This window comes from Camelus bactrianus, chromosome 10 (assembly GCF_048773025.1).
Source record: "Camelus bactrianus isolate YW-2024 breed Bactrian camel chromosome 10, ASM4877302v1, whole genome shotgun sequence".
NCBI classification, from domain to species: Eukaryota; Metazoa; Chordata; class Mammalia; order Artiodactyla; family Camelidae; genus Camelus; species Camelus bactrianus.
The window spans coordinates 22,424,443-22,442,563 of NC_133548.1; the positions used below are offsets into that span (position 1 = coordinate 22,424,443).

The 18,121-nt window shown below is 42.8% G+C and overlaps 1 protein-coding gene across 1 annotated transcript; it reads left to right on the forward strand.

Annotated features, from left to right (window-relative positions):
• The first annotated feature begins 671 nt into the window (after positions 1–671).
• COMMD9 (COMM domain containing 9) lies at positions 672–16,443 on the forward strand. The gene is made up of 6 exons (XM_074372165.1): positions 672–806; positions 10,238–10,363; positions 12,197–12,336; positions 13,679–13,713; positions 14,553–14,656; positions 15,642–16,443. Exons 1-6 carry the CDS (start codon positions 684–686, stop codon positions 15,780–15,782), a joined length of 669 nt encoding a protein of 222 aa, XP_074228266.1. The 5' UTR covers positions 672–683; the 3' UTR covers positions 15,783–16,443.
• The last annotated feature ends 1,678 nt before the right edge of the window (positions 16,444–18,121 follow it).

The following is an 18,121-nucleotide window of genomic DNA, read 5'->3' on the forward strand; positions in this document are numbered from 1 at the left end:
CTGTTTTGGGCCAACTATTACTAAGGAACTGGGGATAGAAAAAGAAAGAGCCAACTAGATACTAAAGGTACATAAGGAAAATGTCAGAGGCTGGGGCTTGGAAGGCAGAAGAGGTAGGTTGTTTCTTAAAAACCAAGTTCCAGGACTTTACAAGGTAGGACCTCTGATAATTGGGCAAATCAGAGTCCCCTTGTAGTGCCCACTCAAAATCATCCTTACATTCATTATAATTATCTTGTTGAATAAATGAATTAAATCATTTCCATGAACCTCCCATCCTCGCTAGGTGTAACGGGAACCTAGTTAGGTAATCTTTTACTGAATTCCCTTTTTACTCACTCTCCCAAACACTTCCTTACCCGCTCTTCAAAACCGATCTCCCCAAGGATTTGACAAAGTCACCAACACCGTTTCCTCATCTGGATAAGGTTAATTATACCAGCTCCCACCTACCCCAGAGACAGAAAGGAAACCACGAGAACGCAATTTTACATTCTTCGAGATAGGCGGGGTGGGGCGTAAATTCCAAGACTTGCAATATGCACAGCCACATTTTAACTCCAATAGGCCGGGTACAATGACCACTCCTCGATGAACAGCCCACTCAAGACCAGGCCCCTCCGCATCCTGCAGCGCCGCAACCCCGGCAGCTCCCTCCACCCTGAAGGACTACATCCCCCAGCATGCCCCGGCGCGGCCGTCGGAGCCACGTGACCGCGTTTCTCCGCGTGCCTCGATCACGTGACTCGGGGAAGATGGCCGCGCTGACGGCTGATAACTTTGCAGCGCTCCAGAGCTTGTTGAAGGTAAATGGGAGGGGTGGGGACAGCGTGAGGCTTGTATTTGTCCTCAAGACTTTGGACGAAGCAGGAATTGGGAATAAGTGCACCCTGATTTGGAGCCACGACTCTGCCACTACCTCTCAGTGTGACCTCTTGCAAGTCGTTGTGCCTTTCCGAGCTTTTTGAAAGCTGGAACAAAATTAATATCGTTTGACAGGATGGTGGGGAAAGAAGACAATGGACCTGAAGGCGCTGTACAGCTGTCCCCTGCTAATAATCTGTGGGGCTGACTTTTGGGACTGGTGTATTGGGGTGGTAACTGCTAGATCCGCGTTGCCGGTTCCCCTCTGCACTCTATATAGATTTTCTCGTCTGCTTCCGTCCCTTGAGTGAAGTTTGCGTTCTATATTCGCCTGAGTCCTGGGGTTTGTACTTGCTTTGACCTATGTGAGGGCGAAAACGGTCTCCTGACAATCATTTGAAAACCTGTGAGGTTGGAAGGGATGTACGTCATACGGCTTTTAGGGGATTAGAATTATTTTCTTGATTTCTGACTTCTGTAGAAGAAGCGACCGCTTTCTCCTCCTTCGTAGAACGTGTCACCTGCTGACAGACAGTATGCCTCTGTTTGCCTGTTGTCTGTCTTTCTCACAAGAATGTGAGATCCATGAGGGATCTTTCTCTTAAAACTCTAGATGAAGAGGGTTGAGTTAATTACATTCGGCAGTTCGTGACACAGCATCACATCATTGGTCCATGCAATGTTCCTTCTTTTGTTTTAACCACCTCTCCAGTGTTCATTTGTCTTCTCCATTTCTAAAGGCATCTACTCTGTTATTCACAAATATCTACCCAAGAAGTGTTTCCTCAACACCTGGCAGACAGCATGTGCTCAATAAATGGCTGTTATATGAATTAATAAATTAAGTAACAAAGCTGGGACTGGAAACCTAAAGCTCTCAGCTCCCAGCCCTGTGCCTTTTCACCCTCATTGTAGCCATTCTGCCCCCCACCCCTGTCCCAGTCCCTATTCGTCATGTGGACTTTTTTTCTTTAATACTTTTTTTTTTACTGTTATTAATTTGTAACACACATACAGAAATGTGTGCAAATCATAAGTACATCATTTAATGTTTTTATTGCCACCATCACAGTGAAAAAATGAAATATTACCAGTACCGCAGAAGTCTCTGTTGTTTCCTCATTACTTACCTCACTCTCCTCAGTAGTAACCACTATCCTTACTTCTAATATGTCAATTTAATGTCTCCCACGTTTGAACTTCACATAAATGGGATAAATACAGCATACATACTTTTTTTGTCAGGCTTCTTTTGTTTGCCATTATGTAGTAATAGTTAATTCATTTTCATTCCTGTTTTCCTATGTAGTTTATTTTTTTTAATTACATAAACTTTTAATTTTGAGGTATAGATTTACAGGCAGTTGTATAATACAGAGATCCCATTTACCCTTTACCCAGTTTCCCCCAATGGTAACATCTTGCGGAATTATAGTATGATATCACAACCAGGATACTGACATTGATAATCAAGATACAGAACATTTCCATAGCCACAGGATTCCTTATGTTTGCCTTTTTATAGCTACACCCAGTTCCCCCTGCCCTCCCCTCCCTTAACCTCACATTCACTAATCTGTTCTTCATTTCTATAATTTTGTCATTTCAAGATTGCTATATAAATGGAATCATATAGTATGTAACCTTCTGGGATTGGCTTTTTTTTTTCACTGAGCCCAGTTCTCTGGAAATTGATCCACGCTGTGTGTATCAGTAGTTCTTTCTTTTTTATTCCTGAGTAGTATTCCATTGTATGACGCCTAGGTTGTTTCCAGTTGTTTGGTATTATAAATAAAGCTCTATTACAAATAAAGCTGATATAGACATTTGTGTACAAGTTTTTGTATAAACTTAAGCCTTTATTTCTCTGAAATGAATGCCCAGGAGTACAATTCTGCATCATTTGGTGGTTGAATGTTTAGGGTTTTTAAAATTACTATTATTAAACTGCCTAACTGTTTTCCAGAGATGCTGTACCACTTTGCTTTCCCAACAGCAGTGCATGAATGATCCAGTTTCTCCTCATCCTTGCCAGCTTTTGTTGGCATCACTATATTTTATTTGAACTATTCTGATAGGTGTTTATGTATGTATCATTCTGGTTTTAATTTGAATTTCCCTAATGGTTAATGATATTAGACATCTTTTTTTTTAAATTGAAGTACAGTCAGTTATAATATGTCAGTCTCTGGTGGACAGCATAGTGCACCAGTCATGCATATGCATACATATATTTGTTTTCATATTCTTTTTCATTAAAGATTATTGCAAGTATTGAATATAGTTCCCTGTGCTATACAGGAGAAACTTGTTTTTCTTTTAATCTATTTTTATATATAGTGGTCTCAAAATCCCAAATTTATCCTTTCCCACTCCCTTCCCCCCCAGTAACCATAAGATTGTTTACTATGTCTGCAAATCTGTTTCTGTTTTGTAGATGAGTTCAATAGTGTTCTCCTTTAATCTTTGTTTTAGATTACACATATGAGTGCTATCGTATGGTATTTTTCTTTCTATTTCTAGCTTACTTCACTTAGAGTGACTATCTCCAGGTCCATCCATGTTGCTGAGAATGGCATTATTTTATTCTTTTTAATGGCTGAGTAGTATTCCATTGTATAAATATATCACAACTTCTTTATACAGTTATATGTGGATGTACTTTTAGCTTTTTTCTATGTCTTGGCTATTGTAAATAGTGTTGCTATGAACAGTGGGGTGCATGTATCTTTTTAAATTAGAATTCCCTCCAGATATATGCCCAGGAGCGGGGTTGCTGGATCATATGGTAATCTATTTTTAGTTTTTTGAGGACTCTTCATATTGTTGGCTGCACCAAACTACATTCCCACCAGCAGTGTTGGAGGGTTCCCTTTCCTCCACACCCTTTTGAATGATGGTCATTCTGACTGGTGTGAGGTGGTACCCCATTGTAGTTTTGATTTGTATTTCTCTGATAATTAGCAATATTGAGCATTTTTTCATGTGCCTGTTGGCCATTTGTATGTCTTCATTGGAGAACTGCTGTTCAGGTCTTCTGCTCATTTTTGGACTGGGTTGTTTGTTTTTTCGTTATTAAGTTGTATGAGCTGTTTACATATTCTGGAAATTAAGCTTTTGTCAGTTGCATCATTTGCAAATATTTCCTCCCGTTCTGTAGGTTATCATTTTGTTTTTCTTATTGTTTCCTTTGCTGTGCAAAATTTATAAGTTTAATTAGGTCCCACTTGTTAATTTTTGCTTTTATTTCTATTGCCTGGGTAGACTGCCCTAGGAGAACATTGCTAAGATTAATGTCAGAGAATGTTTTGCCTATGTTTTCTTCCAAGAGGTTTATCGTATCTTGTCTTATATTTAAGTCTTTAAGCCGTTTTGAGTTTATTTATGTGTATGGTGTGAGGGAGTGTTCTAACTTCATTGATTTACATGCTGCTATCCAGTTTTCACAACACCACTTGCTGAAGAGACTGGATGTTAGACATCTTTTGATGTGCTTATTTACCATTTGTAGTCTTCTTCAACGAAATCTCTCTTTATATCTTTTGCCCATATTCTAATTGCATTGTTTGCTTTTTAACTTTTGAGTTTCTTTATATATTCTAAATAGTGGTCCTTTGTCAGGTATGTGATTTGCATATATTCTTTCCTAGTATGTAGCTACCTTTGCGTCCTCTTCATAGGGGTGTATTAATTTGCTAGATCTGCCGTAACAGTACTACGATCTTGGTGGCTTACACAATAGAAATGTATTGTCTCGCAGTTCTGGAGGCCAGAAGCCTGAGATCAAGGTGTAAGCCAAGTTGGTTCCTTTTGAGGGCTTTGAGGACAATTTTTCCCATGCCTCTCCCCTAGCTTCTGTTGGTTTCTGGCAATTTAGTGTATCTTGACTTATAGATCTCTGCGGTCATCTTTGCAGGGCATTCTCCCTGTTTGCATCTCTGTGTCTAAATTTCGCCTTTTAATTCGGACATTAATCATATTGGATTAAGGTCCACCCTATGACCTCATCTTTACTAGTTATATCTGCAACAATCCTATTTCTAAATGAGATCACTTTTTGAGGTCCTGGGGGTTGTGACTTCAGTATATGAATTTTAGGGGGACACAGTTCAATCTATAACAGGAGCTTTTACAGAGAGAAAGTTGTAATTTTGATAAAATACAATTTTTCAAAAATGTTTCCTTTTATCAATTGTGATTTTTTAATGAATTGTGTTTTTGGTGTAAAAATCTCCAAATTTCCCCCTATTTTTTCCTAAAAGTTTTGTAGTTCTACATTTATATAACATTTTACATTTAAGTCCATGATCGATTTTGCCTTAATTTTGTATAAGGTGTGTGAGACAGTTTGAGAATTTTTTTTTTGGCCTGGGAGTGTCCAGTTGTTCCAGTACCATTTGTTGAAAAGGCTATCTTCCTCCATTGAATTGCTTCTGCAATTTTGTCAAGAATCAGTTGGGCATATTTGTGTGGGTCTATTTCAGGGTTCTTTGGTTTGTTCCATTGATCTATTTGTTTATCCTTCTGAGAATACCATACAGTCTGATTGCTGCAGCTATATAATAAGTCTTGAAATCTGCTAGATGGAATCCTCCTATGTCATTCTTTATCAAAATGTTACTTCCTTTGCCTTCCTATATAAATTTTAGAATGATCTTGGATATACCTTTAAAAAATCTTGCTGAGATTTTTATAGGAATTGTGTGAAACCTGTATATCATTGAGGAGTGAATTGACATCTTACTGTGTTGAATTCTTCCAATCCATGTACATGATGTATCTCCCCATTGATTTAGACCTTTGATTTCTTTTATCTGTGTGGTATAATTTTCAGCATACAAGTCCTGCACGTGTTTTGTTAGATTTATACCTCAGCTTTCTCCTTTTGGGGGGGGCAATTGCAAATGATATTATACTTTTAATTCCAGTGTTCATCGTTAGTATATAGAAATACAACTGGTTTTTGTATGTGTATCTTAGATCTGCAAACTGCTGAACTCACTTATTCTAGTAGTTTTTTTGTACATTTCTAAGGACTTTCTCATAGACAATCATTTTATCTGCAAATAGGGACAGTTTTATTTCTTCCTTTCTGATCCCCATATCTTTTATTTCTTTTTCTTGCCTTATTTCAGTGGCTAGAACTTTCAGCACTATGTGGATTAAGAATGGTGAGAGCAGACATTGTTGCCTTATTCCCAGCTTTCACCATTAAGTATGTCATCTCTAGATTTTGTTTTGTTTTTGTTTTGGTTTTGGTAGATGCATTATATCAAGGTACGGACTTTTCCCTCTATTCCTAATTTTATGAGCATTTTCATCAGGAGTGGATGTTGAATTCTGTCAACTCCTTTTTCTGCATTGATTGATTTTCTTTTGTGATTTTCTTTTGAGCCTGTTAAGTGGATAGACTTCATAAATTTTTAAATATTGAACCAGCTTAGCATCCCTGGAATAAATCCCTCCTGGTTATAGTGAATAATCCTTTTTATATATTGCTGAATTCTACTCACTAGTATTTTGTTAAAGATCTTTGCATCTATTTTTATGAGGAGTATTGGTCTGTAGCTTTTGTTTGCTTATTTTGTATAGTCTGTGATTTTGGTATCAGAATAATACTAACTTTATGAAATGAATTTGGACGTGTTCTCTTTTTTTCTGTTTCCTAGAAGAGATTGTCTAGAATTAGTTAATACTTTCTTTAAATATTCGGTAGAATTCCCCAGTGAAACTGTCTGGGCCTGGAAATCATAGTTATAGGGCTATTCAAGTTATCAGTTTCATACTGGGGGAGTCGTGGTAATTTGTGGGTTTTTTTTTTTGAGGAATCGCTTCACTTCATTTGTGCCATCAAATTTATGTGTATAGAGTTGTAGTTTTTTTTCTTTGAAACCTGCAGGATCTGTAGTGATATGCCTTGTTTCACTCCTGGTATTGGTAGTTTGTGTCACCTTTTTTTAACTTTGTCAGTTCTGCTGAAAGTTTGTCAATTTTATTGATATTTTCAGGGAACCAGTTCTTTGTTCCATTGATTTCTCCTTTTTTTCTATTTTCAGTTTCATTAGTGTCTGCTCTTTGTTATTTCCTTCCTTCTTCCTCTGGATTTATTATTCTCTTGTTTTCCTAGGTTCTTGAGATGACAGTTTAGATCATTGATTTGAGACTTTTTCTCTTTTCTAATATATGCATTTAATGCTATAAATTTCCCTCTCAGCACCATCTTGGCACTGTCCCCCAAATTTTGGTGTGTTGTTTTTCTTTCATTTTCATGCATTCATTGTAATTTTTTAACTTTCCCTCGAGACTTCCCCTTTGATCTATGGATTATTTAGAGGTATTATTTAGAGATATGTTGTTTAAGTTTCCAAATGTTTGGATATGTTCTTGTCATCTTTCTCTTCCTGATTTTTAGTTTGATTCTATTGTGGTCACTGAGAACACACTCTGTATAATTTCAGTTCTTTTAAATTCGTTGAGGTCTGTTTTATGGCTCAGAATATCATCTATCTTGGTATATGTTCGCTGAGCACTTGAAAAGAGTGTATATTCTGTTGCTACTGGGTAGTGTTCTGTAAATTTCAATTAGATTGATTGATGGTGTTGTGGAGTTCCTCTGTGTCCTTGTTGAATATTGTCTAGTTGTTCTATCAGTTGTTGAGGGGTGTTGAAGAGGGGTGTTGAAGTCTCCAGCTATATTTATGGATTTGTCAGTTTCTCCTTTCAGTTCTGTGTTTTTGCTTCACATATTTTGCAGCTCTCTTGCTGAGTGCATACATATTTAGGATGTCTTCTTGGTAGACAGAACCTTTCATCGCTATATAATGTCCCTCTCTGACTCTGGTAGTTTCCTCTGCTGTGAAGTCTACCTTATCTGATATTACTTTCCTGATTAATGTTTGCATGATATACCTTTTTACTTTCAATTTGTCCTGTAAAGTTAATTTGAAGGGAGTTTCTTGTAGACAGCATTTAACTGAGTCTTATTTTTAGACATAGACAGTTTCTGTCTTTTAATTGGTACAGTTAGACCACTGAGAGCCAATGTAATTATTGAAATGTTAGAGCTTAAGTCTGCCATTTAATTTCTTTATTTTCTATTTTTTCTCTTTGTTTACTTTTTACTGCTTTCCTGTGGATTATTTGACCATTTGATCATTTTTGGAATTACATTTTGATCTATCTGTAGTGTTTTCAAATGCATCTCTCTTTATAACCTCTATAGTGGTTGTTCAACTTATTACATGTATTTACATAATGTCACAATCTATCGGTGTCATCATTTTACCAGGTAGGATGAAGTCGTCCCTTTAGAGTCCTACCCTTATGTATAATATAATTGTCTTAAATATATCCTCTACATACATTTAGAGCCACATCAGACAGTGGTATAATTTTTGCTTCAACTTTCAAGTAAATTTAGAAATGTAAGAGGAGAAGGAAAACCTACTGTATTTATCCATATTTTTGCTTGTTGTGTTCTTTCTTCCTGATGTTCTAAGATTTCTTTATCATTTCCTTCCTGGTAAGAAAACTTCTTTTAGTCATTCTTTTATGGTAGGTCTTGTGACACATTTTCTTAGTTTCCCTTTGTTTGAGAATGTGTAGATTTCCTCATCATTCCTGAAGAATATTTTTGCTGGGTATAGATTCCAGGTTAATAGTTCTTTTCTTTCAGCATCTGAAAAATATTGTGCCACTTCCTTCTTGCCTCCGTGGTTTCTGATGTGAGATCTGCCGTCATTCTAATTGTTTTCCCTTAATAGCTATCATTTTCCTCTCAGTGTTTTCCAGGGGTTTTTTTCTTTTGTTTTCAGAAGGTTAATTATGATGTGTCTTGGCATGGGGCTTCTTTGGATTTATCCGGTTTAGGGTTTGCTTAGGTTTTTGAATGTATACAGTTATGTGTCTAGCTAATTGGAAAGTTTCCAGTCAGTATTTCTTTGAGTACTTTTTTCATCTTGCCCTCTCTATCCTTTCCTTCTAGGACTCCAATGGCATGAATGTTAGATTTTTTGGTTATAGTTTCAGAGATCCTTGGGGCTCTGTTCATTATTTTTGCTCTATTTTTTCTGTTACTCAGTTTGGGTAATTTCTATTGTTCTGTCTTCCAGTTCACTGATACTTTCCTCTGTCCCTTCCATCCTGGTCCTGAGCTAATCTACCAAACTTTTTATTTCAGTTACTGTATTTTTCAGTTCTAAGACTTCCATTTTGTTTTTCTTTATATCTTCTGTGTATTTGCTGAGACTTTCAGGGTTTTTATTTGTTTCAAGCATGTTTGTAATTACTTGTTGAAGCATTTTTACCATGGCTGCTTTATAATCTTTGACAGATAAATTTAACGTCTATTGTTTTGATGTTGGCATCTAATGACTGTCTTTTTTCATTCAGTTTGGGGCCTTTCTGGTTTTTGACTGATTTTCAGTTGACGTGTGAACATTTTCCTATTATATTCTGAGACTCTGGATCTTAACTTGAATCTTCTATTTTGGCTGGCTTTCTCTGACACTGCTCTGGTTGGGGAGGGGCTCAAGGGGATTGCTGCTTCACACTACCAAGTAGAGATAAAAGCCCAGCTCCTCTACTTGGTTGACACCCAGAAGTAGGGGTTCCTTGTTACTACTGGGCAGGGGTAGAAGTTCTGACTCCATGCAGTTTCCACTGATACCATGAGGCGGTGGAACTTGCTACCCACTGGTGGGGGTAGAGGTCCAGCTCTCCCTCCTTGGCCTTCTCTGACGCCATGCTGAAGAGAGTGTTCAAATGCCTTGTTGCAGCCTCACAAGGGGAGAAGTCTGTGTTCCCCCTTAGCCTTTGCTGACATAGGTGGGAGTGGGGCCACAGTTTTGTGTGTGTGTGTGTGTGTGTGTGGTATTTCAGTGGAGTAGAGCAGTTATTGTCTAAAAGTTTACTGTCTTCCTAAGCCCTCCCTTTCTTGTTCTTTGGCTAGGGAGAGCAAATATTTGTTGGAGTTTGTTTGTTTTCACCCATTGACATTCTGGGTGGCCTTCTTCCGCTGGAAGTCTGGGATATACGAACAGGAGGAAAACCCGGGGAACTCACCACCATGTCCTGCCTTGGTCATGAGGATGAGGTCCTTAGTGGGTCCATTTTCTCCCCTCCCCCTATAAAAGTCATCCTATATTTGTTTCCTGTATTTGCCCAGGGTGCTTAGTTGTGCTCAGCAGGAAAAATAAGGAAAAGTACATCTGCTCCATCTTCCCAGAGATGGACACGTCCCACGGTCCTTTAAATCTTGAGTCTCAAAGGTGTCACACCATGACTGAGATGATATTATGTTCTAAAACATGTATTTTTAGAGTCTGAATTTGTTTTTTGTTTTTGTTTTTTTCCATTTGTGAATTAATCATAGGCCTCTTCAAAAGATGTTGTCAGACAGCTGTGCCAAGAGAGCTTTTCCAGATCAGCCCTTGACTCGAAACAACTCTTGGATGTTACGTGTTCCAGCTTGTCCGTGACCCAGGAGGAGGCAGAACAAGTAAGTGTGGTCAGAAGTGACCCCTGGCCACTGGCTTCTCCGCCCGTTAGTCTCTTCCTTGACGTCCCTGTCGTTGCCACGTCCAAGGAAATTTTCCCCCGGAACGTCTGTTGACATTATAGCGAACTTAAAATAGATCTCTTTTTTTTTTTTTCAAATGTCGATGAACTTAAAAGCTCTTGTCTTTGAACCTTCACTTCCTTGTGATAGATGAGGCATGGATGGGAAAACTATACCCAGAATCAGAGCGCCTGACCATTTCCTTTTCAGACTTGTTACCTAGACAGTGTGGACAAAAGCCAACCATTTTGTGATTTTCTTTCCCGGCCTGGAACTTGCTAGTGCTGATGAATTGTTGGCTAGATAGCTTAGGCAGACTTTGCAGGGATCTCTGCACGGAAGCTCTGAGGTCTGAGTGTGATTAGGGAGGATGTGCTGTTGGACCTCACCTGAGCTCAGTTGGTGGCCAAGAGGAGGAGGGAGTTGGCCCAGGTTATGCAGCACCCACCGCCTTACCTTTCCAGGGCAACTGTATTTCTAAAACAGGAATTCATCCAGACAGGGATATTTTGTCATTATTATCATTATTATTACTTTAAATCTGGAACTTTGCTCATTGAAGTCAGCTATAGAACAGGAAAAGGCAGAAGCAAGATTATGGAAGTGAGTTGGAGACTTGGTTTGGGTTTCCCAAAAGTAAACCCTGAAGCAAAGACTTGGCTGCAGGTAGTTACTTGGGAGGTGATTCTAGAAAGCACAAAGGAAGGAGTGAGGCAAATCAAACAGGGGGGAGAGACGAGCTGATAAAATGGTATGTTCATGAGTGGTCACTGTTGGGGGCGACTGCACTTGGGATCCTGGAGGAAACCACGTGGAACACATCTCAGCATTGTCACCTTGAAGGCAGGGAGGGTGGGGCCTTTATCCACTAACTCCCACCCCTCACCAGTGGAGGGTTAACATCCTGTCACCTCTGGATTGTGCTTTTCTGAGCTGAGCAACCTCCCGTGTCACCTGAGAAAGCCTAAGGCACAGCGAGTTCCCTGCGGAGAGTCTTCTTAGGCTCAGCTCAACAGTGTTAGACTCACAGGACAAGCACAGGCCACGCCTGGCTACAGGGTCACTCAGAAGGACTCAGGGTGGAACCCAGCATCCTAGCAGGGCAGCTCCTTCACAGGACATCCGCCCAGCGGGCCTGGAGCTGTTTATTCTCTTGGCCCTTCCAGGGGACAGCCTAGGCACAGTGACAGGACACTCCACACACACCCTGGATTAGAAGCCCAAACTCCACAGGAGCCGGTACCTCTAGCGACAGCTGAGTAAGCACAGCTTAGGTGCTGGCGAGGAGTGTGCGGCCACACTCAGGGAACCCGGAGCTTGGGCCCCGGTGTTTACACCGGCCTCCTGGTCCAGAGGCGGAGACTGATGCAGCGTTGCCTAGTAACTCAGCTGACTTTCCGCTTCTCTCACATTACCAGGGGAACAAGCGAGACAGTTAGCTTCAGGTCAGTCTGTGCACAAGGAAAGGGGATTTATTAACCCTCTGCCCCTAAGCAGAGACTGCCTGGTAGGTTGACAACTCCCTCCGTCAGGCAGCTGCATCTGTCTTCTAAAGCAGCAGGTGAAGTTGGGGGCAGGCCTGGGGCACAGGTGCATCAGCGTCCATGCCTGTGGGCTCGGGACTCATGGGACTCAGTTTGAATGACTGTGGCGGGATATGGCAGGCCCTCTTCCCAGCCGGCTGTGGCGGCGGGTGGGAGGAGTGGGATGGAGCCCTGTCGCCTGCCTCCCGTCCCATTGCTCACCGCCCAGGGCTCCCTGTCTATCCCGCAGCTGCTCCAGGCCCTGCACCGCCTCACCAGGCTGGTGGCGTTCCGTGACCTGACCTCCGCCGAGGCGATTCTGGCTCTCTTTCCTGAAAATTTCCACCAAAACCTCAAAAACTTGCTGACAAAAATCATCCTAGAACACGTGTAAGTTACTAATTTCTTGAGAGTTCCTTATAATGCTCATATTTTTAATTCCTGTTCTAGAAAAAATACGCTCATTCTTGAAAAGCAAGCAAAGGTAAGCAAAAAGAATAAAACCATAATCCCACCACCCAGAGGGTGAGCAGGATTAATTCCGTAACGGAAAACCTCTCAGGGCTGGTTTCTTTCTTCCACTTACACGTATAGCGATAGTTTGGTGTTTTGTTTTTGATTTTAACACAATGGGATCGTGCCGTTTTATAACCTGCTTGTTTTCAGTTAACAGTATTAACATTAATGATATTTCAGGACGATAAATGCTGACCTTCAATATCTTTTTTAATGGTTAAATATACTACCTTATATGAAGGAATTATGTATAATTTAATTAAGACATTCCTCATATCGGACACTTAGGCTACTGGCAGTTTTCACTTTAGTGAACACTTCATTGAGGAAACTTTGCCCACATTGTGCTTAATTATTTCCTTACTGGTTAGTGGTAATCTCGAGGTTTTGGCTTTTTTTTTTATCAAGTTAGCCATCGAAGAGATTGCACCAGCTCCTTCTCCCGAAGTAGGACATGAGTCCCCGCTCCCAGCACTGAGGGATTTTTGTTTTTTACTTTTATTTCCAGTTTCACAGATGGCAAATGGTACCTCATTTCAATCTATGTATCTTTGATATTAGTGATGTCAAATATCTTTTTCAGACGTTCTTGGTTATTTTTCTTTCTTTTGTGAATTATCTGTACATTTTCTGGCTGGGCAAATCCTTTCAGATAGGATACAGTTTAAGCAGAACTGATTAACTGCTGGTTAGCAGCAGGCTTGAACAGATCTCCCTGATAGTAATAACCGCTAGTAATAATACTTACCAAGGTTTTCGTTGTTTATTTAGAAACTTTCTCCTCCATGACCACATTTTACTCTGACTCTGCTTGGCATCTCACTGTGGCATGATTTGCTGTAGCATAAGACAGGCCTGTTTGGATGTGTTTCGCATAAGATGCCGTACTTTGTGTAGTAGATGCTCAGTAAAAAGAGGATAAGTTGATCTTTTGTTTTGTCTCTGAGAACCACAGCACAATGAGATTACAATGCATTCAGCCTTTTTTTTCTTTTTTCTTTTCCTAAGCCACGGAAACTCAGAGCACTTAGGGTCTTAACATCACTCAGTTTTGTAAAACAATCAAAAAACTGTTTCTGGGAGGGAGGTGTTTTTGTGGTCCTTTCCTGTCAGGAGGTGGGTCAGAGGCCCAGGCCCACAGGACTCTCTCATTATCAGAAGACTCAGTTTTTATCCCTTTTCCATTATATTTTTCTCATCTTTCCCTCCTAAACAGATCTACTTGGAGAGGTGAAGCCCAGACAAATCAGAGTGAGTACCAGGAAGCCTGCCTTTTCCCCCTACCCCTCCTCCCCAGCCCCAGCTATAAATCTGCCAGGTGGCTAGAGTTTTTAACTAAAATCAAAGTCAATTACCTAGTCCCAAACCCAACAGTGTTTATGTTTTTCTTTTTAATTCCACTTAAAAATTTTTTTCTGATTATAAAATTAATATAATATAGCCATGTTTAAAAAAAAATTCCAAAGCAGAAAGTAACTACATTTCCATTAAAAAACAAATTAACCATAATTGAATTTAGTGCAAAACATTGAATAAAAGTAGGTGTTTTATAAACGGTCACCAAGCTCACTCTGGGCCAGTCACAGGGCCGCAGAACTCTCCCTGCATCATCTCAGTTGGTCCTCCCCACGACCCTGGGAGCTAGGCTGCAATCATTCCCATTTTGCAGATGAGCAGACAGAGGCTCAGAGGCGAGACAGATGGTAGAACCTGTATGCAAGCCACGTTTGTTTCTCTCTCAAACAAAAGCTCTGCCTGCTATTGTCAAAACTACGTTTTCTAAGACTCAAGCCACAGCCTCATTTGTCTCCCTCGGGTCGTTCCTCAGTGCGTCCTGACATCTGGAGGGGGGTGTGTTCAGGCGGAAGCCCTGAGGTGCTGCCCACCACGAATCCGCACAAATTCAGGGGCACAGAGCCGTGGTCAGGAAGGTGCGGGGCTTGCTGTGAGGTCTGGACCCCACCTGCCTGTCCCCCTCAGAGACTTGCTGTGTGGACCACATGAGTGCAGCCCTTAGAGCTGCCTGTCACTGAGTAAAGGCTTGAGAGCACAGGTGGTACAGGCACTGAGCCGAGCTGTCCTGTCCACAGTCTCTCTGCCGCGCCTGGTCGACCTGGACTGGAGGGTGGACATCAAAACCTCCTCAGACAGCGTCAGCCGCATGGCCGTGCCCACCTGCCTGCTCCAGATGAAGGTACGTCCGCAGTCATGCTCATCAGGGGGAGAGAAGGGGCCAGCAAAAATGCCAGTCTCCCAAGTTTGAGGACCCCTAACCCCATAAATTTAAAAAACGTAGCACCCTCAAATGCAGTGTTTATTTAGGAAGTATATGTGTGTTACTGTATTAACATCATACAGTCATAGTAAAACATCTGTTGAAAGTAGAAATTTTAAAATGATAAGGCAGACATAAAACATAAATGTTAAAAGTAATTTTCCAGTACCTGCAGGTTACCTTAGACACTTCGGGACAGTTGGGCTTTACAGGAGCGAGTGTTCCTGTTTCCGATGGCAGCCTCGGTGACTGCGGCGCGTTCTAGCCCACCTCCTGTCCGGGAGGAGGGGGCTGTCGCTTTTGTGGCTTGCTGACCCAGGCTCCTGTGACCCGTAGGAGTGTCAGCTCTGCAGTCTCCTGTCACCATGCTGTTACCTTCACTTCACAGTCCTTCTCAGGAATTCTTTTTAAGCTACGTATTCATGTTTAGGGTTTGCTTAGTTCAAACTCGGTAACATAATGCTGTCTTCACTTAACCAGATTCCTGAAACTCAATGCCTATGAGAAAATGAAAAAATAAGGGTGCATCTAACAGCTAAGTTTTTAACCACCAGTAAGGCTTACTTAAAAAAACAAAACAAGACATGAATACATGTAACTAGAGTGCACTATTTTCCCTGCATCCCAGTGGAGTCAGTGTGCCCCTCGTCCAGGGCCTAAAGTACCAGCATGAACCCGGTAGTGTTTTCTCACTCGGATGCTGAGAGGTGGGGGCTGGGGGGCAGGTGAGCCTGGGCTTCTCTGATCCCTGCCCTGAGCTCCTGAGACATCTCTCCACCTCTCCCCATTTGCTGATGGCTAGGACTCTGAGCAAAGAGCCTCTCTTCAGAGGTTCACCAGATCAGGCAGGGCTCGCAGGTTGAAGAGAGGCAGCTTTGACTCTGAGAGAGTGTTCTCTTTCCAGATCCAGGAAGATCCCAGTCTGTGTGGGGACAAACCCCCCGTGTCCACGGTCACCATGGAGCTGAGTAAGGAGACGCTGGACACGATGTTAGACGGGCTGGGCCGCATCCGAGACCAGCTCTCTGCCGTGGCCAGCAAGTGAGCATGGCCGCCTGGCTGCTCATGGGCGCTGTGCCTCCCGCAGGTGGCTGCCCCCCAGCCGCCGCCTACGGCAGGGGCCGGGGCCGGACACCCGCCATCCAGGAGGCGCAGCTGGACCAGGAGGAAGCAGCCAGGCCCCTGTGCCGTTCTCCTCCCTCATCTTCTCCCTCCTTCCGAAGCTGAGGAGCAGAAGCCGCTCTCTTTGAAAGGCTCCCGGGTGGGACTTAGTCACCACCACGGTGGTGAGAGGGAGGCTTTGCTTCGTCATCCGCCTCTGCCCGGCTGATTGGAAGATTCAGGCCCATATTGTGGCACTTGTCTTAATAATTCCTCTCCAGCAGTGGCACTGATTAGTTCAGTTCCAGCTCTGGAACACGTGCAGGGAATCAAGCGGGTGATGCCAGCTGTTCCTGCATTTCTGTTGGAGCAGCCCGGCGGATCCCGCAGGGCAGGGCCCCCACGGGGTGCCCACCCTGCCCTGAGTCCAGAGCCTTCCCGAGCTCCCCCGGCCCTGCTGGACCACCTGTCCAGATAGGAAGTCTGAAATGGGAGCTCATTCTCTCTTTCAGAAGCCAGAAGCCAGAAGCCCCTTCCTTGATGTAATGCAGCCACTTGGGGAGGAAGTGGGAGGGACTGGAAATAAATAACAGTTCTAAAAGCTAGATGATTCTGGTCATGCTTCTGTAGCTCTGCCCTTAGCCTGGGTCACTGCCTTAAGCCAGTGCTGCCTCTCATTCATAAAGCTGACCCCACTTCCTCATTCCGAGCTGAGCCCATGACCACGGTGTGACCTGCCACCGTCCATGCGTTCGTCTGTCATGCAGAACGGAAGAAAGCAAGGTGGACGTCAGCCGTGCTCGTTACAAGAGCTGTGATGAAGTGGTCCCCAAGTTTACTCAGACGGGGTCATTGCTGTCATGTGCCTGACACGTCACAGGGGCCCGGGGTACGGCTCTCGCCTTCCTCACCCAGATCAGCCAGCAGCAGCGCCTGCAGCCTGCTCTCGCAGTGCTGTTTTTGTGGCTTCTTGGTGGTGTGTGCAGATGGGGTGGGAAGGTGGATGGAGGAGGTAGGGCCGTGGGTTAAGAGGATGCACTCGGGCTCAATTCCTGCCCACTTGAGGGTTGTTTTTTTTTAATTAAATAGAAATAATAATAGTACCTACTCTATAGAGCTTTTGTGGAGGTTAAATGATGCAACGTACCAAAAAGCACTTAGCCCTGTTATGGCAAGTAGGAAGAGCTGGATAACGTTAGCTTTGACTATTAACGGGAAGGAAAGGAGAAAGCTCTCTGCATTTGTTGTCTCAGCTCCTGTAACAGGGCTGGTGTGACAGGGAACGTTATTGCCCTCCATTTATCGACAAGGAAATCAGCTCATTGAGGTTAAGTCCCCTGCTGAGTAAATGGCCTCAGCAGGACCCGGGCTCAGATTTCTCTTGCTTTCTCTACCACACAGGACTCTGCAAGGGACTTGGAGTTCTGCGACTTTAGCTCCATTTGGAAAATACTGGAACTGAAGTAGAGATGAGAAATCTTACTTCAGCTCTCCCCATATCCCCCCCACCCCCCCAGTGAAACACTAGGGAAGTCAAGAAAAAAACTTCAAACTCTTTTTTTTTAATGGAGGTACTGGGGATTGAACCCAGGATGTTTGACCATGACTTTTTCTGCTGGAATTGTTAGCAGAGACCACCTCCTGCCCTTCGGCTCTGAGAGTGAAGCCAAGATACTTGAGTCCCCCTTTCCCACAGAGAGAAGCCCACTGCAGTAGGAGGGGCTAGCCCAGAGCAAAGCAGGACCCACGGGTCCTGGGAGGAGGAGGAGAAAATCATGTGCCTGATGCCATTCCCAGTCTTCCTCCAAGTGTATCCATCAGGATGGGCCACATCTGTGTTAAAATGAACCAGGATTTGTTTTTACCAGGATTTGTAAGATGGCAAACACAAAAATGATTGTCATAAAGGAAGAAGTTTATACTCATATCCCTAGAAGTGGGAGGCCTGGAACGTCATGCAGGGCCACATGGGGAAGGACCAGGGTGGCCAGGAGGCAGGGAAGGCGAGGGAGTAGCATGGCCCGAAGCCTTGAGTGGACTTCTCACAGGATGGAATGGCGGAGGCAGAGTAGGTACGCTGAGTGAGCATGGGATGGGCTAGTTTAGGTGATTTGGGCAGGACCTGGGCTGCAGGGTGGCCCCTCATTGTCCAGTACCTGGTCCTGGGGTGGTTCAGGGCAGAGGGAATCCCGGCTGGGTGTGTGAGTTTGATAGAAGACATAGTTGGGGGTGTGGCTATGTACTGGTTGGTTTGTGTAGCAAAGGTATGTTCCCAGGGGAGCT